Below are 26,344 nucleotides of genomic sequence, written 5' to 3' on the forward strand. Positions count from 1 at the left end.
GTTAAGGACAACAGGGGGGTGGGGGCATCCGTGGGGAGGGGTGTGGAATGGGAATGGGGGGATGAGGACAAATATGTGACACCGTAATCAATAAAGAAATTTAAAAAAAAAGATAAATCTAAAGGAGTTCATCACCGTCAAACCAGTATTATATGAAATGCTGAAAGGTATTCTTTAAAAAGAGGAAAAAGAAGAAAAAAGTAAAGATAAAAATTATGAACAACAAATACATATCTATCAACAAGTGATCCTAAAAATCAAGTGAATTAAAAATCTGAGGAACAGAATAAACTGGTGAATATAATAGAATCAGGGCATAGAAAGGGAGTGGACTGACAATTCTCGGGGGAAAGTGGTGTCTGTGTGGGAAGAGACTGGACAAAAATCGTACACCTGTGGATGAGGACAGCAGGAGGGAGGTAAGGGCAGAGGGGGTGGTGGAACCGGGTGGCGGGGAGATATGGGGGGGGGAAAGGAGAAACAATTGTAATAATCTGAACAATAAAGATTTATTTAAAAAAAAAACACAAAAAAAAACAGAGCTCTGCCCACCAGACTGGGACACAGGCTATTCCTTCCCAACCACCTCGCACTGGCCCCGCCCCTCGGCCCAGACACCCTCGGCCCTGGTGCCCGCCCCTCTGTCGCAGGTCGTCCTGTGATTGGCTGTCTGTAGGGGCCGCTTCTCCGGACGTTGCGTCACGCCGCGAGCCGGGGAGCTGCGCGCGCCGACGGCGGAGGCGGGTGGACGGGTTGAGCTGCGCCCCTGCGTTTCGCTGCCGGAGGGGCCCTGCGGTTGAAGCGACCCGGAGCTGAGGTGCGGTTCCCCGCTGCGGGCACCCGAGGTCGCCGCGCTCTCGGGGTCCGGGTCCGCTGGGGGCGCCGCGTCCGCTGGGGGCGCGAGGGCGGCGGCTGCGTCACAGCCCGCGGCGCGTCGCCTGTGCCGCCCGCAGTGACCTGTGGCCGGGGCGGCGCGGGGCCGTGGCCGACGGGGCTCGCCCTCGCCGCCTCCCTCCCTGGACGGCGAGTGCGGAGTCACCCCGCCGCCCCGCAGAGAAGGGGGTGCCCGCGGCGGTGTTGGGTGCGTGGACGGGGCGAGGGTCGCGAGGGCGCTCGTAGCGGCCCGGGGCTGGGGCGCCCTCTCGGGCGCCTTTAGGGCCAGGATCCGAGTCCCAGGTCCAACTCCCGGGGCCCCTCCCGCTGCAGCGCAGGCAGCCGCCCTTCCTGGTCCTGGGGGCCGGGCCTCGGGTCGGTGCGGGCCGAGTGCCGGCGGGGCTGGAGCTAGGCTGACAGGGCCGGAACTCGGGTTCCCAGGCCGTGCCCGCCCGCTCGTGTAACCCCGTGGACGCAGGGCTGGGGCAGAGCCGGGCAGACTCTGAGATGGGCGTTTTTAGCGAGAATTACGAGCTTTGGGGAGAATTACGAATAGGTTAAAATACATATTCCTGCAACCCACCCTGGAGGTTGAATCATTAGGACCAGCAGAGTGAGACTCAGGAATCTGCACTTAATGGTGCATCCCAGGTGGTTTCAATAACTTGAATATTTTACATCATATTGGAAGATAAGTCATTTTTGGCATGTTTGGCAGAAATGTGTTCGGTTTCTATTGATGTCTTACAACCTCGCAATGCAGTATGACCTTGAAGAGGTACTTGTCTCTTCCTGGGTTTTGTAGGACGAATTTCCTGAATTAACAAGGGACAAGCAGAAGTTTAACATTTTAAAAGCTCTGTTTAGTCCCTCCTTTCAGCCAAAGATGATTGGCCCCTTTCTGTCTCTGGACCCCTGCCCTTCCTCCGCGGCTCACGGTGGTTTCTGTCTTTGTCTCTCCAGCACCTGCGACCTGCCGGGAGCCTAGCGCAGCACCATGCTGGCCGCGAGGCTCGTGTGTCTCCGGACGCTGCCGTCCAGGGCCTTCCGCCCGGGCCTTTCCACCAAGGCCGCCCCTGTGCTGAGGGGCCCCGTCAGGAAGGACCCCTGGCCCTTAGCCCCCAGCAGGGTAAAGATCACCTGGATGCCTCTAGGGCTGGCTCTCTGCTCCCCAGCCAGCTCTCTGCTCCACCATTCGTCATTTACTGGAACAGCTAGCCCTGAAAATGTCCCAGATTAGCTCTTTCTCCCCATTAGTTTTGTATCTTTCTGTTCCATCTTCATCTTGTGTGAAAGAGAAAAGGAACTAGAACTTTTCTGTTTTTTACAGCTCTTGGTTTCTCATTAAAATAACTAGTGAGGGATGAGAGCCATGTTGTAGCATAGAGATCATGGAGCCTATAGTGAAAAACTTACCCTGGGAATATTACCAGTTGCCAATCATATTACTAAACTAGAGGCCCAGGGCACAAAATTCGTGCACAGGAGGGTGTGTCCCTCAGCCCAGCCTGCACCCTCTCCAATGTGGGACCCCTCAAGTCCGTTTAGGCCCAATCCCGGCAGTCAGACATCCCTCTCACAATCCAGGACTGCTGCCTCCCAACTGTTCGCCTGCCTGCCTTCCTGATTGCCCCTAACCGCTTCTGCCTGCCAGCTTGATCACCCCCTAACCACTCCCCTGCCAGCCTGGTTGATGCTTAACTGCTCCCCTGCCAGCCTAATTGCCCCTAACTGCCCTCCCCTGCAGGCTTGATCGCACCCAACTGCCCTCCCTTGCAGGCCTGGTCCCTCCCAACTGCCCTCCCCTGCTGGCTATCTTGTGGTGGCCATCTTGTGTCCTCATGGGGGTAGGATCTTTGACCACATGGGAGCAGCCATCTTGTGTGTGGGAGTGATGGTCAATCTGCATATTACTTTTTTTTTAATATATTTTATTGATTTTTTACAGAGAGAAAGAGAGAGGGATAGAGAGTTAGAAACATCGATGAGAGAGAAACATCGATCAGCTGCCTCCTGCACAACTCCCACTGGGGATGTGCCCGCAACCAAGGTACATGCCCTTGACCAGAATCGAACCTGGGACCCTTCAGTCCGCAGGCCGACGCTCTATCCACTGAGCCAAACCAGTTTCGGCTGCATATTACTCTTTTATTAGGATATGTCATTTCAACTTTTGTTTAGGGAATAGTAAAATTCGTCAGGTAAGAGAGAAAGCCATTTCCTTAGATAATAGAATCCTGACATTCAGAAGTATACATTTTGAAACGGGAGGTTGATAAGGACATATACAGAATCTAGAAGAGATTTTACCTTTTAAATGAACTGGTTCACTGTTGAAAAGGAGCTAAAATGGAGGTAGTAGTCATTCCTTTGGCTTTGTGTTAAGGAAAGAAACTTTATTGAGCTCATTTTCCAGATGGAAAAAAATGTAGCTAATAAAGTCTGTAGTTTATGAAATATAAATTCTGAAACTTGAAGAAGTTAAGTTATAAAGAATTAGCAAGTCAGTGGGGTCTCCATTTAACATTTAAATTGGCTACCATACTTTCATAGTGAAAGTACATGCATATAAAGTACCAACTTTATATATTTTCTAGTGTAATAAGATCCTATTTTATCGTTAACGTTCTGTTGTGTTGTGGGTGGTGTATGTCTTTGTTTTCATGTGTATCAGGAATATGCCACCAAGACAAGAATTGGGATCCGGCGTGGGAAAACCGGACAAGAACTCAAGGAAGCAGCATTGGAACCGTCAATGGAAAAAATATTTAAAAGTAGGTGCCTAACCAGACCTTAATAAAAGCCTAGTGCCCAGGGAGGGTCCTATTAACTGACTGCCCTAGAGGCTTCTCGGAAGCTGTACCTTCAGTTCACAATTTGGAATTCAGTTTTGCAAGTTCAGAAACTAGATTGTTAATCTACCCAAAGCCAGCCAAGGTTCCTTAACCTTGCAAAATGTCAATATATTATGTGGGAGACAGCCCTAATTGGTATCCCATGGGGTATTTCTGATCAGTAAATTGGCCCTAGAAACCAAATTATATGAGTCCTATGGCCATAGAGTAGTAACATTTGTGGACAAATTTAGACTAAAGGGAGTAAGCTGGTCTTCATGAACACCTTTATCCAATTAAAGTTGATAAGTTGTTTCTTTCTCAATATTAAAAGCAAAAGCACCCTCTCCCTTAATTCAGCAGCATAAACATGGTTCACATTTTTCCTTGAGTCCATATAAAGCACCATCTTTGCTACTGTCAAATGTGACACAATGTGATCTAACTCTTAACATTTAGACACAATGTGATCTAACTCTTAACATTTCTTTCTTATATTTAAAATAATTTTATTGCTTGATTGATTTTAGAGAGAAGAAGGAGAAGAGATTAAAGAATATATCAATTTTGTTCTACTTTATATGCATTCATTGGTTGATTCTTGTATATGCCCTGAACAAGGGTCAACACTCTAACCAACTGAGCTTGCCAGCCAGGGCTCTTTCTCATCTTTGCTTTCTAGTTGTCATGAGAACACACCCCAAACTCTTATGAGTAAAATAACGTATCACAAAAGGCTCCTCACATCTACAGATACACTGCCTCTAATTTTGTTGGAGTGAGATGAAAGGTTAACCAAGTATGATCCTTTTTGTACTAATTATTACACCTATTTTTCAGCAGTGTTCTTACTAGTCCCCTAATTATAAGGCCATTTCTATATATACTAATTATAGAAGTATGGTGTATAATTTGATTTCCCTCATTTACTCTAAGCATGGGGAAGGGCTTACTGCCAACATTTTAATTTAGTTAAAACATGACATTGTTAACCTCCATTTTCTCCTGTGTTTTGCAGTTGATCAGATGGGAAGATGGTTTATTGCTGGAGGGGCTGCTGTTGGCCTTGGTGCATTGTGCTACTATGGCTTGGGAATGTCTAATGAGATTGGAGCAATTGAAAAGGCTGTGTAAGTAAATTGTTCCCAAACAGTTCTAGCCTTAAAGGCTCCAATTTTCTTCTCATTCTTACCTTTGGCCACTTCGGTATTCTACTTGGTAGGAGAAAAATGAATACAGATAGAATCTCTTGTTTCCTTGACCTATATTTATTCAAACCTAAATAAAATTCTTTTTCCAAGGTTATATGTATTCAGGTAAGGAGAAAATGTGTCTCTTTGTATATGAGCCAAATACAGTTCTAGCCTTATGTCTTTTATTTTTATTATTATGGTCGTGTTTATTTTTTTAGCAGATTTATTAAGGCATAATTTATGTAAGTTCACCCATTATGAGTATACAGTTCAGTGATTCTTGAATGTATAGAGGTTCAACTATCACCACAGCTGTTTTAGAACATTCCCATCACCTCGAAAAGATTCCTTATGCTTAATTGTAACCATTAATATACTTTTTGTCTTTGTAGATTTACCTTTTTTGGACATGTAGTCAGAATAAAATCATGCTGTGTGTGGTCCTTTGGGCCTGGATTCTTTCACTTAGCACAATGTTTTTCAAGTTCAGCTTTTTGTAGAAGGCATATATCTCATTCTTTTTTGTGTGTTTTTTTATTTTAATTTTTTCAAATTTTCCATCACTATTTATCCCCTCTATGCCCTCTTCCACCTCCACCTATCAGCCCCCCCTTTATATGTCTTTATCATTTACATTTTATGGTAACTTCAATATATGCATCATTTCCATGATAAATGAGGTGAATAAGATTTAGAGCAGTAACATATTTCCCAAGACCTCCCAGCTAATCTGATTCAACCAAAATTCACATTCAGAATCTTACAAGTTAACATTTATTTACTTTTTACAGAATTTGGCCTCAGTATGTGAAGGATAGAATTCATTCTACCTACATGTACTTAGCAGGAAGCATTGGTTTAACAGCCTTGTCAGCCCTGGCAGTGAGCAGAACTCCTGTTCTCATGAACTTCATGATGAGAGGCTCTTGGGTTGTAAGTCAGCTTGTTTTTGTTTACCTTTTCCACTACGTATCAAAAGATTAGACAGAAAATACTGGGATGTGTGTTAAAGGGAAAGAATACCTTACTAATTTAACAGGGTTTTGTTCAAATAACACATGAAATTAGCAGTGCAGCCGAGATAGTAAGAAGCACACAGTGAGGTCTGTCAGCTGTTCTTTGTTGGATATGTATTTATAGTGGCAAAGGGGTTGGAAACCAAACCTATAGGAATGTCCTATTTAGCAGATAAATATCTACCAAACTATCTGTATTTTGCATATCTTATAGCAATTTACTAAAATAAAGTGGGATTCCAAACCATCTTAGAGGTGAGTGGGAAATGCATATCACAAAAACCTAACATTCTGTACTATTAAGAGTAGAATAGTGCTACAACTATTCTGAGTTTTCTTGACCCTATATTGAATGAGTGTTTCTTTTTTTTTTTTTTTTTTGTATTTTTTAAAACACTGTTTAATCGTTCTTTTTGTTCTCCATTTTTTTTTAAGGTACTAGAGGCCCGGTGCACAAAATTTGTGCACTCAGGGAGGGGTCCCTGAGCCCAGTCTGCACCCTCTTGCAGTCCTGAAGCCCTCAGAGGATGTCTGACTGCCGGCTTAGGCCTAAGCCAGCAGTCAGACATCCTTAGCGCTAGCGCAGAGGTGAGAGAGGCTCCCGCCACCTTCACTGCGGTGAGCCTGGCTTCTGGCTGAGCAGCGTAACCCCAGTGGGAGTGCACTGACCATCAGGGGACAGCTCCTGCATTGAGCGTCTGCCCCCTGGTGGTCAATGCACATCATAGTGACTGGTCATTCTGCAGTTTGGTCAATTTGCATATTACCCTTTTATTATATAGGATTATATGTGTACATATCTCACTATTGCCTTCCCCACCCCACTCCCATACATGCCATCACCCCCCAGTGTTTTGCGTCCATTGGTTATGCTTATAAGTCCTTCGGTTGATCTCTTATCTCCCCCACTTCTCCCTAACCTTCCTGCTGTAATTTGACAGTCTGTTTGATGTTTTACTGCCTCTGTATCTATCTTTTTGTTCATCAGTTTATAATATTCTTTATTATCCACAAATGAGTGAGATCGTGTGGTATTTTTCTTTCATTGACTGGCTTATTTCACTTAACATAATGTTCTCCAATTCCATCCAGGTTGCTGCAAATGATGAGAATTCCTTCTTTTTTAATGGCAGCATAGTATTCCATTGTGTAGATGTACCACAGTTTTCTGATCCAGTCATCTGCTGACGGGCACCTAGGCTGTTTCCAAATCTTAGCTATTGTTAAGTTGTGCTGCTATGAACATAGTGGTGCATATATCCTTTCTGATTGGTGTTTCTAGTTTCTTCGGATATATTCCCAGGAGTGGGATTACTGGGTCAAATGGGAGTTCCATTTTCAGTTTTTTGAGGAAACTCCATACTGTTCTCCACAGTGGCTGCACCAGTCTGCATTCCCACCAGCAGTGCACGAGGGTTCCTTTTTCTCCGCATCCTCGCCAACACTTGTTGTTTGTTGATTTGTTGATGATAGCCATTCTGACAGGTGTGAGATGGTACCGCATTGTTATTTTGATTTGCATCTCTCGGATAATTAGTGACGTTGAGCATGTTTTCATGTGTCTCTGGGCCTTCCTTCTGTCTTCTTTGGAAAAGATTCTATTTAGGTCCGTTGCCCATTTTTTTATTGGATCATTTATCTTCCTTTTATTAAGTTGTATAAGCTGCCTGTAGATGTTGGAGATTAAACCTTTATCAGTGATGCCATTTGCAAATATGTTCTCCCATGCAGTGGGCTTTCTTATTGTTTTGTTAATATTTTCTTTTGCTGTGAAAAAGCTTTTTATTTTGATGTAGTCCCATTTGTTTATTTTCTCTTTAGCTTCCATTGCCCTAGGGGCAGTATCGGTGAAGAAGTTCCTTTGGCATATGTCTGAGATTTTGCTGCCTGTGGATTCCTCTAGGATTTTTATGGTTTCCTGTCTTATGTTTAAGTCCTGTATCCATTTTGAGTTTATTTTTCTGTATGGTGTAAGTTGGTGATCTAGTTTCATTTTTTTGCATGTATCTGTCCAATTTTCCCAACACCATTTATTGAAGAGACTCTCTTGACGCCATTGTATGTTCATGCCTCCTTTGTCAAATATTAATTGAGCGTAGCTGTTTGGGTCGATAACTGGATTCTCTAATATATTCCATTGGTCAATATGTCTGTTCTTGTGCCAGTACCAGGCTGTTTTGAGAATAGTGGCTTTGTAATACAGCTTGAAATCTGGTATTGAGATCCCACCTACTTTATTCTTCTTTCTCAGGATTGCTGTGGCTCTTCGGGGTCTTTTTTTATTCCAGATGAATTTTTGGAGAGTTCTTTCTAGGTCTGTGAAATATGCTATTGGTATTTTAATGGGGAGTGCTTTGATATAGATTGCTTTGGGTAGTATGGACATTTTATTTTTTTTATTTACTTTTTTTAAAAATAATTTTTCAAAAATACATTTTATTGATTTTTTTACAGAGAGGAAGGGAGAGGGAGATAGAGAGTTAGAAACATCGATGAGAGAGAAGCATGGCTCAGCTGCCTCCTGCACACCCCCCACTGGGGATGTGCCCCCAACCAAGGTACATGCCCTTGACCAGAATCGAACCCGGGACTCCTCAGTCCACAGGCCAACGCTCTATCCACTGAGCCAAACCCGTTTCGGCAATATGGACATTTTTAAAAATATATTTTTTATTGGTTTTTTTACAAAGAGGAAGGGAGAGGGAGAGTTAGAAACATCGATGAGAGAGAAACATCAATCAGCTGCCTCCTGCACACCACCCACTGGGGATGTGCCTGCAGCCAAGGCACATGCCCTTGACCGGAATCAAACCTGGGATCCCCAAGTCCGCAGGCTGGCGCTTCATCCACTTAGCCAAACCGGTTAGGGCAGTTTTAATGATGTTGATTCTCCCAATCCATGAACATGGTATGTTCTTCCATCTGTTTATGTCTTCCTCTTATCTCTTTTTTTCAGTGTCCTATAGTTTTCCCCATATAGGTCTTTTACCTCCTTAATTAAGTTTATTCCTAGGTATCTTAATTTTTTTGGTGCAATGGTAAATGGGATTACTTTTTTTAGTCTCTCATTCTGTAAGTTCACTATTGGTGTATAGAAATGCCATAGATTTCTTGGCGTTAATTTTGTATCCTGCTACATTGCCGAATTCATTTATTAAGTCTAATAGTTTTTTGATGGAGTCTTTTGGGTTTTTTATGTACAATATCATGTCATCTGCAGATAAGGACAGCTTTACTTCTTCTTTTCCAATTTGGATGCCTTTTATTTCTTCTTCTTGTCTAATTGCAATGGCTAATACTTCCAGTACTATGTCAAACAGGAGTGGTGAGAGTGGGCATCCATGTCTTGTTCTTGTTCTTAGGGGAAATGGTTGTAGTTTTTGCCCATTGAGTATGATGCTAGCTGTGGGTTTATCACAGGGGTCCTCAAACTTTTTAAACAGGGTGCCAGTTCACTGTCCCTCAGACCGTCCTCTAACTACGGCCCGTGGATCACATGCGGGTGTTTTTGCCGTTTTGTTTTTTTACTTCAAAATAAGATATGTGCAGTGTGCATAGGAATTTCTTCATAGTTTTTTTTAAACTATAGTCCGGCCCTCCAACGGTCTGAGGGACAGTGAACTGGCCCCCAGTTTAAAAAGTTTGAGGACCCCTGGTTTAGATTCTTCCTGATTGAGTTTTGGAAGGTTATATTTTTCTAGAAATATGTCCATTTCCTCCAAGTTGTCCAGTTTGTTGGAATAGAGTTGTTCGTAGTATTTTTTAACAATCCTTTGTATTTCAGTGGGGTCTGTTTTTATTTCACCTCTTTCACTTCTGATTTTGTTTATTTGGGTCCTCTCTCTTTGCTTCTTGGTGAGCCTGGCTAGAGTTCCATCAATCTTGTTTATCCTTTCAAAGAACCAGCTCTTGGTTTTGTTGATCTTTTGTATTGTTTCTTTGGTCTCTGTCGTTTATCTCCACTCTGATCTTTATTATTTTTTTCCTTCTGCTTACACTGGGCTTTTCGTGTTGCTCTCTTTCTAACTCTTTGAGTTGTAGGGTTATGGTAGGTAATGTATTACCATGGTTTCTTGTTTTTTGCAGTAGGCTTGTAGAGCTATGAACTTCCCTCTCAAGATTGCTTTCGCTGTGTCCCATAGATTTTGGATTATTGTGTTTTCATTGTCATTTGTTGCCATGATGTTTTTTATTTTTCTTTGATCTCTCTGGTAACCCAGTCATGGTTTAATAGCATGCTGTTTAGTCTCCATGTGTTTGAGTTCTTTGGATTGTTTTTATTGTAGTTGATTTCCAGTTTTATGCCACAGTGATCTGAGAAGATGCTCGATATAATTTCTATCTTCTTGAATTTGAAGAGACTTTGCCTATATCACAACATATAGTCTGTCTTTGAAAATGACCCATGTGCACTTGAGAAGAATATATATTCTGTGGCTTTGGGGTGAAATGTTCTGAAGATGTCAATTAATTACATCTGATCTAGTGAATCAATTAGGATTGATGTTTCTTTGCTGAATTTTTGTTTAGAGGATTTGTGATAGTGGGGTATTAAAGTCTCCTGCTATGATTGTATTGCTGTCAATCTCTCCCTTGATATCCTCCAGGAGATTTTTTTATGTATTTGGTGTTCCTGTATTGGGTGCATATATGTTTACTAGAGTTATTTCTTCTTGTTAGATTGCTCCCTTTAGTATTATGAAATGGCTTTCTTTATTTCTTGTTATATCCTTCACTTTGAGCTCTAATTTGTCAGATATAAGTATTGCTACCCAGCTTTTTTTTTCATTTCCATTCACCTGGAAAACCTTTTTCCATCCCTTCACCCTCAGTCTGTGTGCGTCTTTTCTTCTGAGGTGAGTTTCTTACAGACTGCAGATATATGGGTCTTGTTTTCTTATCCAGTCCGTTACCCTATGTCTTTTGATTGGGGCATTTAATCCATTTACATTTAAAGTTATTATTGATAGGTACTTATTTGTCGCCATTTTTATTCTTAACCCCTGTGTTCCTTCTTTGCTTCCTATTTTTTTTTTTTTTTTTTTTTTTTTTTTACAGCAAACCCTTTAGCATTTCTTGCATTGCTGGTTTGGTGGTAATAAATTCCCTTAGTCCTTTTTTGTCTGTGAACCTTTTGATTTCACCTTCAATTTTGAATGATAGCCTTGCTGGGTACAGTATTCTTGGATTCAGACCCTTCGTTTGCATGACTTTGTATATTTCATTCCATTCCCTTCTGGCCTCATGAGTTTCTGTTGAGAAATCAGTAGCTAGTCTGATGGGGGTTCCTTGTATGTAACTTTCTGTCTCTCTCTGACCGCTTTTAAGATTCTTACTTTGTCATTGGTGTTTGCCAATTTAATTATAATGTGCCTTGGAGTTGGTCTTTTGGGGTTCATTTTGCTCGGGACTCTGTGAGCTTCTTGGATTTGTGTGGCTTTTTTCTTCCCTATATCAGGGAAGTTTTCTGTCATTATTTCTTCAAACAGGTTTTCTAGTCCTTGCTCCATTTCCTCTCCTTCTGGCACCCCTATTATGCGGATGTTGTTTTGTTTCGTGTTGTCCAAAGTTTTCTTAGCCTCTCCTCCTGCTTTTTAATTTTTTTTTTTTCTAGAAGCTGCTCTATTTGGGTATTTTTCCCCATATTGTCTTCTAGCTCACTGGTGCAGTCCTCTGCTTCTTCTAGTCTACTCTTGATGCTTTCTATTGAGTTTTTTACAGCAGTGATGTCATTTTTCATTTCTTCTTGGTTCTTCTTCATTACTCATATTGTCGAATTTGTCTTCCATTCTTTTCACCCACCTTATGACCATTTCTCTGAATTCTTTCTCTGATAGCTTGCTTGCCTCTATTTCGTATACTTCCTTTTCTGGTGATGCCTGCTTTTCTTTCATATGCAGGCTGTTTCTTTGTCTCCCCATGGTCTCTCTTCCAGGTGCCTGGTTATGTAGTTCTCTCTCTCCTTATCCCAGGCGAAATCTGACCTTTCCGTGGTGGGGTGTAGAGCTCCTCTGAATCTGCGTGTTTGTGCCAATTGGGGACCGGTGTTCTGGAGCTCGCAGCTGTTCGGTGGTTACCGTAGTTGTCGATTTTCAGGCTTCCAATGAGATCCACTTTCCCCTTCCAGATGGCATGGTCTGAATGAGTGTTTCTTGAGAATTTGTTCTTTTACTAGATACCAAAAACTGATTTCAAGTGTGGTGACTATTTTTCTACTCTCTGGTTGAAGAGATAAACTAGAGTAAGTGGTAAAGAATATACAATAAGAAGTAGAAAGTTTAAAATCAGTTGAAAGATTATTTTTGTCTTGGACTAGTAGGGAAGTTCCATGAAGGACAGTTTTATCTCATCAGGGCCATTGGAGCCTGTCATTTCTTATTTTAGGAGAGTACAAGGGTAGTCCAAGTTTGCAAAACAGCTCGAGCAAAGAAAGCAGTTATTAAAAGTGCCTTTACAATTCCTTAGCATATTTGAGGGCTGGAGTGTGAAGAAGACAGAAAGGGGCTGTGTGATTAGCAAGCTGAGAGGAGTGCCTAAGCAGTGAGAGGCCATTGCAGAGAACTGGAACAGCAAAAGGCTGATTGGTATTGGAGTATGGAGAACTAGTGTGGAAGAGCCAGTGTACTACCTCTGCCTTTGCAAGATCTGATGATAAGAGTGTGAACTAGAACAGTGAGTGTGAGGCTGGACGGGAAGAGAAGACGGGAGAGTCTATGTAATACTCAGAGATGTCCTATGGCAAACCAGTTCTCTCATAGGTAGCCCAAATCCATCTAACCTCCAAATCTGTAATGTTTCCACAGATTGTACATTCCAAAAGGAGAAACACTTACAGTAGCATAGCCATGTGGACAGTCAGTATTCTTAGGATATTACTGCTCAGATGGGTGTCATGGATTGCCTCGCCTACAGGTTCTAGAATGCACAAGAATAAGCATGTGCATTCTCACCAGGAATGTTAGTTTAATCAATACTACGTAATTTACAATAGTGATTTTTGTAAGCAGGCATGGCTATATTAGGAAAATCAAAATACACAAAGGAGTTTAGCCCCTAAAATAAGACGTTAAAGAAGTTTTGTGCATGGGCTATATTCTCAACTCCCTGTGGGCATTAGACCACTCTCATGTGCTTTTACTCTCGTACTTAAGTAAAAGTTTAGGAAGCCAGACAGATGCTACACTGGTGAAGGTGTAGTCTTTTTTTTTGAGGGGGTGACATGTCTGTAGACACTAGTCACTGTACTAAATGTCTTTGGAACAGAGGAGAGTAATCTGACACCTCTTGGCAGCAAGGGGACCCACCATAAACCTTCCCAGACAAAAAGGAAGTTCTGAAGTCAAACGGGAAAGAGTTCTTAGGCACAATGAACAGAATTTAAAGAGGCATGAGCCTGAGGCATGTTTGTAGCACTACTAGTTCTGTGCAGCTGGAGTGGAGACTGGGAAACTGAAAGGCAAAAAATGGAACTGGATCATGAAGGTGCTTAAAAGAAAAAATGTAATTGTGATAAATAACCTGAAAATGCTTTGCACAGAGATGTATGAAGTAGATTTTAGTAATTGTGCATTGGGAAATGGTAGAATAGAACTCAGCATGTTTTTCTGTGTAATGTGAATGAGAGCAGCCGGTGCCTGTGTGTCAGACAGACAGTGCAGATGAGGAGGCAGGTCTAGAGCAGCACACAGGATTCGCAGCATCTGGAGAAAAGCCTTCCCAGCCAGAAGCATTTGCATTCAGTTACGGTGGTTATGTTTAGTAATTGGCCTGCTACCTGATTCTGTCCAAAAGCTACAAGTTTACAGTTTTTCCTTTAAGTTTCCTGGATATTTGTTATCATCTTTCTTCCATTACCTATATTTCTTTCTTGTTATACACACAAGGAATCTTTACAAGTCATAACAATGGAAATCTAAGGCAACGAAAAGGGAAGAGGGCCAAGTCAGCCAGAAAGTTTGAAGGAAAGAAACAGTCTTATTTCTCCTCTTTTCCATGTGCTTTTATTTTTTCAGGTTTCTTTTAACAAGTGTGGTATATATGTTTTAATTGGTATATCTTGACTAATATTTTTAAATGCTATTAGTGCTATACTAAAATGTAATTTAAAATAATTATTCTGGGACTTTTAAAGAGAATTTGTGAAACCTATGTCTAAAAAGAATAAAGATTTTTAAAGATGATGTTATTAGTCAAAGCTTATCTCATTCACTTAAAACTGTCTGCAAATTTAAGGGTGCTGGCACTCTTGTAACTTGGCCAAATGGAAATAAAGGCCTTTAATGTGTTGGGAAAACGTGGTTTAATGGAAAGACTAACTGAAAATTAGAACTTGTGGGCTTCTACTTTGTTGTTGTATAAGGATAGATTTTTCTTAGTAATATGTGTTCTTGCAGACAATTGGTGCAACCTTTGCAGCCATGATTGGAGCGGGAATGCTGGTACAGTCAATACCTTATGACCGGAGCCCAGGCTCAAAGCACCTTGCTTGGTTACTGCATTCTGGTATGTTCTAGTTTTCAGTTATTAAATAAATCTTGAGTACTGCCTTTTAGGTGGCTTTTCACAATCACACATGCTTTGTACATAATTTAGTTAAGCTTCATGTTTAGAAAACACTTGTAATTTCCTACTTACTACTGTTTATATACTAAGACCATGGACATCCCCAGTAGTACCCTGACCTCATGTATAGTCTAGTACAGTGGTCGGCAAACTGCGGCTCGCGAGCCACATGAGTCTCTTTGGCCCCTTGAGTTTTTAGCAAAGGCCAGCTTAGGAGTACCCTAATTAAGTTAATAGCAATGTACCTACCTATATAGTTTAACTTTAAAAAATTTGGCTCTCAAAAGAAATTTCAGTCGTTGTACTGTTGATATTTGGCTCTGTTGACTAATGAGTTTGCCGACCACTGGTCTAGTACTGTGTTTCATCTAATACCAGGAGGATTTCAGACCTGATACCCATCACAATACACATTTGTGTCTGATGTGTTTAGATCAGTTCTTGGCACAAGGTAACATTGGGTAGGGCAAAGGCTGTCAGCCCTGCTATTGCAGGGCAGTTTTCATATCCTTGTAGGTATATGCTGTGAATTTTTTCTTAATTGTTGCAAGACAAATATTTGAAAGTTCAGACAAAGTTTTCTACCTCAAGTTTCCTGGCATAGTTTGTTTCTAGGTTGAATAAAGAGCCAACCAGACCAAGAAACAAAAATGCTTCTTCGGTGCATGTTCTCTATCGCAATACAATTTATAAGCATTTCCCTGAAACTTCAGGGAGACGGACTCGGAAGTGTTCTAGCATGGTTAGTAAATGGAAACCAGGTTTTTGGCACTCAATAACAACTTGGGGTGAAATATGTCATTTATGTTATTCATATGCTATCTTTATTTTGGTAACTATTAGACAGCATGATTTCCCTACCTTGTTTTCAAGAGTCTTTGGTGTTAGGTTACTCAATCATAGATGTTCTCCCTGGAGATTTGCAGGACAAATCACTGGTTGGGAGAGAGATGGTCCCTTTTCTTCTATTACCAATGACCTGCTTTAAAGAAAATAATTATTTAGAAGAACAGACTGTGCATTTGTTAATAAGACTTTCATTGAATCACCAAAATTCTCATGATCTGAATTTTCACATTTACATTTATGTTTCTAAATCTCTTGGCTACTGAGTAGTTTTGCACCTGTTTCCCACTTTAGACAATGAGCTCTTTGAGGAAACAGGGTCAGTGTCTTTTTATCCAGGATAACGAGCCGGGAGGCAGCCCGTCAGTGACTCTCGTCATGGATTTCCTCCCTCCTCTCTCCCCCTGCCCCTCTGTCCTTGGTCTCTTAAATCACTTGTTGAATTGAATCGAGCATTTCTACCGGCTTTGCTTACAAAACCCCTTTAAATCTATGTCATTGTAGCATATAATTACTTGGGTCAGTATTTTATGTGTGTTGTGGGGGTGGGGTCCTTAAGACCACTAATTCACTCAGCAATTTATTAGTATTCAGAGGTGAGGTTTATTACAAGGAAAGGATGCACAACTGGGTCAGCAAGGGGAAAAGATACAGACAGAGTCTGGAGTTGGAGAAATACACAACCTTTCAATGCTCTCCTTCCTGCGGGGGCACACCGAGAATGGGAAAAGCGGAGGAACGTGTAGTTTTTCTGCCCAGGGAAGCCAGTAGAGACTTGGTGTCCAAGGTTTTTATTTTCAGTTTATTTATTTATTTGTAAACATATTTTTATTGATTTCAGAAAGGACGGGAGAGGGAGAGAAAGAAATATCAATGATGAGAATCACTGATTGGCTGCCTCCTGCATGCCCCACACTGGGAATTAAGCCCAAAACCCAGACCTGTGCCCTGTCCAGGAATCAAACTGTGACCTCCTGGTTCATAGGTCAATACTCAACCACTGAGCCAGGCAGGCCAAGCCCAAGGTTTTTATTGAAAGCTGATCATGTAGGCACCCTCCTAGCAACTATCAAAAACCAGACTCCCTGCCCTGGCTGGTGTGCTTAGTGATTGGAATGTCAGCCTGCACACCAAGGGTCACAGTTTTGATTTCCGATCAAGGGCATATACCTGGGTTCAGGTTCAATCCGTAAATCCCTAGTCCCAGTTGGGGCACATGTGGGAGGCAACCCATCAGTGTGTCTCTCTCACATTGATGTTTCTTTCTCCCTTTCTCTCTCCCCTCTGTCCTCCTTCTGCCCCTCCTTTCCACTCTATTTAAATATATATATATATATCAATGTAAAAATATCTTCAGGTGAGGATTAACCACAAAAACAAATAAAAAAACCAGACTCCCTGAAGGAAAGCAGGTCTTTAGCATAACTCATATGTTTGCACCAGTAGCCTAACCCTGTCCGTTAGAGAACTGTCCAAGTGCCAGGTTCTCAGATAAGAGGCAGGACTAACCTGGCAAGCAGGCCTTTGTAAAGACAGCCCTAGGCCTGCTGTGTTAACCCCGGCTGCACAGTATGATGGCCAATTTATTTTCTTTTTTTAATTGTTGTGGCTCAAAATTTGTTTTATTCTTCATAAACATCTTAGGAAGCTGGGTAGATATTAGCATATTCATATTGTATAATTGAGGAAACTGAGGCTGGGTGAGTCACACACCAGGAAGCACCAAAGTCAAAATTGGCACCCTAGCCTTGTTTTTTCAAGTCCTGCACTATGCCCATTTATTATTCACTGGCATGATTGAGATGGGACCCAGAGGGGGTTTGGATGATTCAAGGACAACTACTCAGCATCAGAAGGACATCAAAGCTGACATTTTTTATCCACATGTTTAGTACATCAGTGGTCTCAGTCAGGACCAAGTGATACTTAGCAGGCATTACTGAAATGCTCATTGAAAAACTATTCTAATTGTGTTATTCCCCCCAACTTTATTGAGATGTAATTGACACATAATATTGTATAAGTTTAAGGTGTGCAACATGTTGATGTGATACACGTGTGTGTTGCAGAATTATTACCACCATGGCATTAAATAACACCTCCACCCCATATTTGCCATTTCTTTTTTTCTAGTGGGAATATTTAAGATTTACTTTCTTAGCAACATTCAAGTATATGATGCAGTATTACTAGCTATAATATCTGTCAAAAATTCAGAAATAACAAGTAAAATCAGTGAATTACTGAAATAGTAATTAGTAAAAGTTAATAGTACACACACCAAAATGACAGTCTGCAAACTGGGAGCACTTAACCAGAAATATGGAATGAGGCTCGGGTATCTATACTAATAAAAGCCTAGGTCAGTGATGGCGAACCTATGACACGCGTGTCAGCGCTGACACGCGTAGCCATTTCTGATGACATGCGGCCGCATGCCGAGGATGAAACATTTGCTGCTCCTGAGGATGAAACATTTGCAAAATAATGTTTTTTCCTCAAAGTGACACACTACCCGAGTTATGCTCAGTTTTTTGGTGAAGTTTGACACACCAAGCTCAAAAGGTTGCCCATCACTGGCCTAGGTGGTCCTTGCGTCCTCGCGTAATGCCCTCGCATCATCACAAGATGGCCACCTCAAGATGATCGGCAGGGGAGGGAAGTTGTGGGCAACCAGGCCTGCAGGGGAGGGCAATTGGGGGCGAGATCAGGCCGGCAGGGGAGGGCAGTTGAGGGCAAGATCTGGCCGGCAGGGGAGCAGTTAGGTGTCAACCAGGCCAGCAGGGGAGCAGACTGAATAGTGGAACAACTGGTCGCTATGACGTGTGCTGACCACCAGGGCCAGACGCTCAATGCAGGAGCTGCCCCCTAGTGGTCAGTGCACTCCCACGGGGTGTGCCGCTCAGCCAGAAGCCCTGAGCCAGGCTCATGGCTGGCGAGCCCAGCAGGCGTGGTGGGAGCCTCTCCCGCCTCTGCAGCAGTGCTAAGAAATCCGACTTCCGTGGGGAGTGTGCCTAAGCCATCATTCGGACATTCCCCGAGGACATGAACTTCATGCACCAGGCCTCTAGTGTTATTATAAAGCAACTTACATAGTGAGAAAGCAGTGGCTGTTCATTCTTCACAGGGATTGGTTATAATAGGATTTTCTGCGGTTACCTCATATCAACCTTGGGAAACAGTTCAAATTTTGCTAATGACTTCCAGAGGCATAAGCAAGAAATGACCCAGGTCAGGTTAATCTTGTAAAATAAACTAAATTGAGCTTTATTTTTATGACTAAATTGGTTTTGTCTGCCCAGGGAATGTTCACATCTAGTCTCCATTTGTTTATTTTAATGTCATCATGCTGTACATTAAATCCTCAAACTTGTTAATCTTAGAACTGGAAGTTTATAATTTTGACCAGTATCTCCCCAGTTCCCCATCTCCCGCCTCCCTCCCCCAACCCCGCAAACACCTGGTAACCACCAGTATACTCTGTTTCTCTGAGTTTGACTCTTGGATTCCACATATAAGTGAGATAATATGGTACTTTTCTTTTTCTGACTTATTTACTTCGCATATTGCCTTCAAGGTCCATGTATGTTGACAAAAATGGCAAAATTTTATTTTTTATGACTGAATAATATTCCATTGTGTGTGTATGTATGTATGTATGTGTGTGTGTATGTATGTATATATACATACACACACACACACACACATATTTTACCCATTTATCCATTGATAGACACCTAGGTTTTTAAATCTTAACTATTGTGAATAGTGCTGCAATGAACATGGAAATGTAGCTATTTCTATGAGATCCTGATTTTAATTTCTTTTGATATAAACCCAGAAGTGGGATTGCTGGATCATATGGTAGTTCTGGCTATAATTTTTTGAAGAACCTCTCCACTTGTTTTCTACAGTGGTTGAACCAATTTGCTGAATGCCAGCTTTCATTCACAATAATAATGCGCTATCCTTGTTAGTTTTATAATTGATTTGTCCTTAAGCAGCAAACAGCTATAACCACTTCAGATTTTCATCAGAAAGTGTCATTGAAAAATCTCTGAATAGTCTCCTTAAAAGTTTTGATAAAAATTTTGCTGTCAAATGTAAAACTGATGGAAATCCTAACAGAAATATTATACAGAATTTTTATTTAGTATATTTTCCTAGAGCAAAAAATATTTTAAAGTTATTCATCATGAAATAAAATTAATTACCTTACTACTTGACCTAAAAATGTTATTCTCACAAAAGAAACACACTAGTATTGAAATTTTAGTATGAAGACAGCTCTGTGCCTATTCTATGAGTTAAACTATGCACATTTAATGTTTAAGAAAAGGGTACGTAACTTCTTCTACTCACCATTGAAATAATGCCTTATCTAAGATTTATTTATTAATTCCCACCTGAGGATATTTTTTCCATTGAGTTTTAGAGAAGATGGAAGGGGAGAGGGAGGAGAAACATTGATGTGAGAGAGACACATTGATAGGTAGCCTCCTGCACATGCAGGCCTGCAACCCAAGTACATGCCTAGACCAGGAATTGAACCCGGATCCTTCAGTCTGAGGGCCAAAGCTCTTACCACTGAGCCAAACTGGTTAGGGCAAGATTTATTTTTCAGTTGAATTCTATTTACTTGGTTAATTATATTGATAACTTTCACTGTAATTTTTATGAGGCTGTTTATAAATATCTGACAACAAATTACTTTTTACAAGTTATGATTATGTTCTTTATTACACAATGTAACAGCAGTGTCCTTGAAGTTTCTACATTTTAAAAAAATATATATTTTTTTTATTGATTTCAGAGAGGAGGCGAGAGGGAGAAAGAGAAAGAAACATCAATTATGAGAGAGAACTACTGATCAGCTGCCTCCTGCATGTCCCCTTCTGGGGATTGAGCCCGCAACCTGGGCATGTGCCCTGACTGGGAATTGAACTGTGACCTCCTGGTTCATAGATCAACACTCAACCCTAAGCTACATTTAAGATTAGCATAATATACTCACTTTCTCATCTTACTTTGTTTAAGACTAAAGTTAGGTTTGAATCCAAAAAATTAACTACAGCACAGAATTTGACAATCACTAAAAATGTAGATTAGTGTTTGTACTTGTGAGTTGTGGCTGTTTGACTAGGAATAATGCTGCTATTGTGATTTTAGAATCTGGATAGCCCCAAGTTTTGGTTGTAGGATTTTGGGGGTAGAGTTACCTAAATCAGGGGAAGGCTTTTTGTACCGCACCGTCTAACATAAGGTACATAGGTTCAGAGGGCATGTTAGAAGTGGCATTTTCCCTTTGGTTGTTAGTAAAAAGTAACCACTTGCTCTCTCCAGGTGTGATGGGCGCAGTGGTGGCTCCTCTGACGATATTAGGGGGGCCTCTTCTCATCAGAGCTGCATGGTACACGGCAGGCGTCGTCGGAGGCCTCTCCACCGTGGCCATGTGTGCACCCAGTGAGAAGTTTCTGAACATGGGAGCACCCCTGGGAGTGGGCCTGGGCCTCGTCTTTGTGTCCTCACTGGGTAAGCCACTGTGCTTTGACAGTTGGTTCTTGGTTTGTGATGTACAAAACCATCTTAGGTACTCAGGTTTCCTACTGGAGGGAAAATATTTAGTCATTTTTAAAAGTGGTTTAAAAGATCTGTGCTAATTAGACTAATTTTCTTATTTGGCATCATAGCAAATCATTACTATTGGCTTACCAAATGCATCTAAAATGGCAAAGTTGGTCTGCAGAACATGAGCATTGCTCTGATGCAAGAGCCTTCCTGTAATGTGGGTAAGCCACCCTTTGCAGAAATGAGTATCATGGGTTTTGAATTGAATGTATATAAAATTAGATCATGCTTATAACTGAGATGCTTTTTTACCTGTTCAGTATACCGAAGAAAAATTTTAAAAATATCATTAACTATATATACAGTTAGAGAAAAGTCCCCTTTTTAAAAAACAAAACAAAACACCTCTTTCCCCATTTTGATTTCAGGATCTATGTTTCTTCCACCTACCACTGTGGCTGGTGCCACTCTGTACTCTGTGGCAATTTATGGTGGATTAGCTCTTTTCAGCATGTTCCTTCTGTATGACACACAGAAAGTCATCAAGCGTGCAGAAATAGTGCCAGTATATGGAGTTCAAAAATATGATCCCATCAATTCGTAAGTAGTCTTTAATATCTTTGTTATATAAAGACATTTGTTTTATTTTGTCCTATTTTGTTTTATGATTATACTAGAGGCCCGGTGCATGAAATTCATGTGAACGGGCGGGGGTGGAGGGTTGTCCCTAGGCCCAGCTTGCACCCTCTCCAATCTGGGATCCCTCTCACCATCCAGGACTGCTGGCTCCCAACCGCTTGCCTGCCTGCCTGATTGCCCCTAACCACTTTTGCCTGCCAGCCTGATCGACGCCTAACTGCTCCCCTGCCGGCCCGATTGCCCCTAACTGCCCTTCCCTGCCAGCCTGGTCACCTCTAACTGCCCTCCCCTGCTGGCCTGATTGCCCCCAACTGCCCTCCCCTGCTGGCCCTCTTGTGGCAGCCATCTTGTGTGTTGGAGTGGTGGTCAATTTGCATATTACCTCTTTATTATATAGGGTAGGATTAGTGTCTTAGGGCTGCCATAACAAACTACAAACTGGGTGGTTTAAAACAAGAGAAATGTATTCTCTCACAATTGTAGAAGTCTCAAATCAAGGTGTCTTCATCGTTGGTACCTTCAGAGGCCTCTGTGGCAGAATTTGTTCATTGCCGCTCTTACTGTCTTGGCAGAGCCAGCATTCCTTGGCTTGTAGATACATCACTGATCTCTACCTCCGTCTGCATGTGGCTTTCTTCCTGTCCCTGTCCGTTGCTGTCTCTTCTCTTCTTAGGAGAACGGGAGTCATATATGATTAAGGCCCACCCTACTCCAGTATTCATCTCAACTCACATCTTAATTATATTCGCAAAGATCCAGTTCCCAAATAGGGTCACATTCACAGATAACCGAGGATTAGGACTTGGACATACCTTTTGATTTCAACCCACAACAATGGCTTCGTCAAATTTTACTATTTTATTTCTATTGCTGTTTGGTCTATTTTTTCTCTAGTAAGCTGTGTATCCATAGAAATTTTATTCTATTGCAACTAAGTAATATTTAGGTATTCAGTTAATTCAGAATAATTAGTCTTATGGTGTTCTTATTGGTCAGTTACTTTTAATATTTAACAGACTTTATAACTGAAGAAAAGATGTATTTGTTGGGTATTCATTGGAAAGTATAAGGAATTGACTTGAAATGTTTAATTGAAAAGACTTTTACTAAAAATTGGAAATACCTTAGTATGAAAATTTCGTTTTGGAGATATTTAAATTTAACTGATACTAAGTGTTATATAATAATGCTGTTTTCTTTTTCTCCACCAAAGTAGGTTATTTTATTGAATAATTTTCCTGAGTTTCATGGTGTTACCACATATTTTTAAAGTAACTTTTTTTTTAATATATATTTTTTTTTTTATTTCAGAGACAAAAGGAGAGAGAGATAGAAATATCAATGATGAGAATCCTTAGTAGGCTGCCTCCTATATGCCCTTCCCTCCTACCCCCGGGGGTTTGAACCCACAACCTGGGCATGTGGCCCTGGCTGGGAATCTAACAGTGACCTCCTGGTTCATAGGTTGATACTCAACCACTAAGCCATGCCAGCTGGGCTAAAGCAATTTCTTTTTCTTTTTTTTTAATTATATTTATTGGAGTGATACTGGTTAATAAGATCATATAGGTTTTAAGTGCACGTTTTTATAATCCAGTAGAGGCCCGGTGCATGAAATTTGTGCACTTTGGGGAGGTGGTCCCTCAGCCTGGCCTGCACCCTCTCACAGTCCAAGAGCCCTTGGGGGATGTCCGACTAGCAGCTTAGGTCCACTCCCCGTGAGTCTGGCTTCCGGCTGTGGGAGCACACGGTCTTTCCACCGTTCGGTCGATTTGCATATTAGCCTTCTATTATATAGGATGATCTGTTTATTGAGTGGTGTGCCCACCATGCAAAGTCAGATCATCTTCTGTCACCATATACTTGGCCCCTTTACTTTCTGCCCCCCTCTGGTAATCACCATCCTATTGTCTGTCTGTCTCTGAGTTTCAGTTTTATGTCTCGCATATTAGTGAAATCACGTGGTTCTTAGCTTTTTCTGACTGATTTATTTCGCTTAGCATGATATTCTCAAGGTCCGTCCATGTTGTTGCAAATGACAGTATTACACCTTTTCTTGTGGTTGATAGAATCTCATTGTGTACTAGTATATGTACCACATCTTTACCAAAAGACACATAGGTTGTCTCCATGTCTTGGCCACCATGAATAATGCTGCAGGGAACATAGGGGTGCCTATATCTTTGTGAATAAATGTTTTAGAGTTTTTCAGGTAGATGTTGCTGGGTCATATGGTAACTATTCTTAATTTTTTGAGGAACTGCTGTTCTGTTTTGCATAGTGGCTGCATTCCCACCAGCAGTGAATGAGGGTTCCTTTTCCTTCACAACCTCTCCAACACTTGTTATTACTTGTCTTGTTGTTAATAGCCATTCTAACAGGTGTGAGGTGGTATCTCATTGTAGTTTGGATTTGCATTTCGCTAATAGTAAAGTTGAATCTTCTTTCATATATCTGTTGGCTGCTGATATGTCTTCTTGGGAGAGGTATTTGTTAAGATCCTTTGCCCATTTTTCAGTTAGATTTTTTTGTCTGGTGTCCCCATGTACAAAAAATAATTCAGAGTGGATTAAGATCTAAATACAAGATCTGAAATAATAAAATACATGGAAGACATGGGTACTAAATTTATAGCCCTTGGTCATAGAGAACATATTAGGAACTTGAACCCAAAGGCAAGGGAAGGAAAGGCAAAAATAAATGAATGGGACTACATCAAACTGAAAAGCTTCTGCACAGCAAAGAAACTGCTGACAAAACAAAAAGGCGACGAATAGAATGGGGAGTGATATTTGCAAACAACAGCTCCAACAAGGGGTTAATATCCAAAATATATAAAGAACTCATGCAACTCAATTTATTTGTCTTTTTTTAATACTGAAACTGTAATGATTTTAAAATGCTGCTATAATGCTTACAGATTTATAATAGTTTCTTTGGATGAAGGGGGAGTAGGGCCTTAAGGAGAGGGTATATTATATTTAAAAATGCCAGACTTGTGTCTAACAAGAAGGTGTTTCTTTGGGTTTTTTTTTTTTTTTTTTTTTTTGGATTCTTGTATTGTCTAGCACCCATTTCCCACCCCCCCTCAATGGCCCCCATCAAGATATTATATTTTTTTTAAAAAGATATTATATTTAGAGTGTTAGAGGATAGAATAATGATTTTTAAACTGCTCATTGCCATTTAAAAGATTAATCTGCCAGAAGAAAATCTTGACTATTTTCTTGTCCAGGACTTCCTTAGTTAGCATATCCTGTTTTAAAATTTCCGTCTTATATACCTAAGATAAATAATCAGTATTGCTTTTTCTTCTTTTCTAGATTAAGAAATAGTTTTTATCATTGTTATTAGAATTACATACTTAAACGGGTATTATTTCTTTTCTAGGATGCTGGGAATCTACATGGATACATTAAATATATTTATGCGAGTTGCCACTATTCTAGCAACTGGAAACAGCAGAAAGAAGTGAAGCGACTCCACTTCTGACATCGTTAGTGCATCAGGTTCCTGGCTTGTCTAGTAGGGCAGGTATTCATTAAATAGTTTGTTCAAGCAGCTTTCGTTGAAGTTTAGAAGATAAGAACTTGTCATCATGTTTGAAATGTCCCAGTGATATGATCCTTCAGGTCTGCTTTTCCTTCTGGAGAATAAATTCAGTAGTTCTCTGCCAGATAAGCGCACACGTGTTCAGTTCTCATTTTTGAGTAATTCTGAAATGTTTTAATGAATGTGAAAACTGAGGTTTGTGTATGAGAATTTAAGTGTTTTAAATTTTGTTTTGTTTGTTAAGTAAAAATTAGCAAACTTGTGTTTACCTGTTTAGATTTTGAAATGCAGAATATTAACAAGTAATGTCATGAGTGGCATGGAGATTTGGTAAAGGGACCAGGAAGAAATAAAGGGTCACCTGCAACCTTCCTTTGAATACTGGCTTTAGGACTTGCTATTTGGAAACAAGTGATCACTTTAACGTTTGTCTCCTTAACTTACCGAAAGCATTGAGCACAAAACAAAGGCGTAGGTAACATTGCCTGCTGTTCCTTTGCCAGCCTCTTTCCAGCAGAGATGTGACCATAATGGCTTCTCATTATTTGACATTGGTAGGACACTCCAGAATGTAATCATACAGAATTCCTGGTATAAAATACGTGTGTGTGCAAGCTTTATTTTTGAATATTCTAGAACAAAATATTCCTTAAAATACTTCCTCAGGATAAAATATTCAAAGTATACAAACAATTGCTGGATTTTTTGCATATTTATTGAAATGTTTAATAGAATACATGCTTGTTTTTTTCACCTCTTCAATTTTTGCAGCTTTATTAGAAAAATCTGTTTGTGGTTTACACTATGAAGGCAGTTTTTCTCCTGAGACTTGGTTTCTCGGGTTCCCTCTCAGATAAAACACTAAAAGAAGGAAAGCAAAGCTACTCTTTCTTCCTGGAGTACATCAGTCAGATTGTAATGGGCAAAATACTTCCTGAGAGTGTCCTCTAGGAGAATTTTCCTTCTCTCCTTCAAAGACTGTTCCTTAACTCTCTTGTGACATTTATAAATGTTTGAGAACAAAAGAGTTATTTTTAGAAGTTCTTAATGAATGAAATGAGTGTGTATGATTATTGAAATGATTGGTGTTTTTGACAAGAATTTATTACTGTAATCCAGAAAAAAGTATTCTAGCCACATCAAGTTACCGAGGATGCTTATTTTTGAAATATTAAAGGTTCCAGCCAGATGGTCTGTAATGATTGGTCTGTAATTTTTCCATCTGCACCATATGCATATTTTTTGAATAGGGCATTTGTTC

The 26,344-nt window shown here is 40.8% G+C and overlaps 1 protein-coding gene across 2 annotated transcripts; it reads left to right on the forward strand.

Annotated features, from left to right (window-relative positions):
- Positions 1-735: 735 nt before the first annotated feature.
- On the forward strand, positions 736-26,277 carry GHITM (growth hormone inducible transmembrane protein). 2 transcript variants are annotated; one of them, XM_054728762.1, is made up of 9 exons: positions 736-817; positions 1,837-2,002; positions 3,548-3,647; positions 4,726-4,837; positions 5,692-5,833; positions 14,310-14,418; positions 20,668-20,856; positions 21,321-21,492; positions 24,922-26,277. In XM_054728762.1, exons 2-9 carry the CDS (start codon positions 1,871-1,873, stop codon positions 25,004-25,006), a joined length of 1,041 nt encoding a protein of 346 aa, XP_054584737.1. In that variant the 5' UTR covers positions 736-817; positions 1,837-1,870; the 3' UTR covers positions 25,007-26,277. The 2 variants fall into 2 exon arrangements, with proteins under 2 accessions (XP_054584737.1, XP_054584739.1); XM_054728764.1 differs by lacking the exon at positions 736-817 and adding an exon at positions 995-1,081.
- The last annotated feature ends 67 nt before the right edge of the window (positions 26,278-26,344 follow it).

The sequence above is a fragment of the Eptesicus fuscus genome, chromosome 17, assembly GCF_027574615.1.
Source record: "Eptesicus fuscus isolate TK198812 chromosome 17, DD_ASM_mEF_20220401, whole genome shotgun sequence".
NCBI classification, from domain to species: Eukaryota; Metazoa; Chordata; class Mammalia; order Chiroptera; family Vespertilionidae; genus Eptesicus; species Eptesicus fuscus.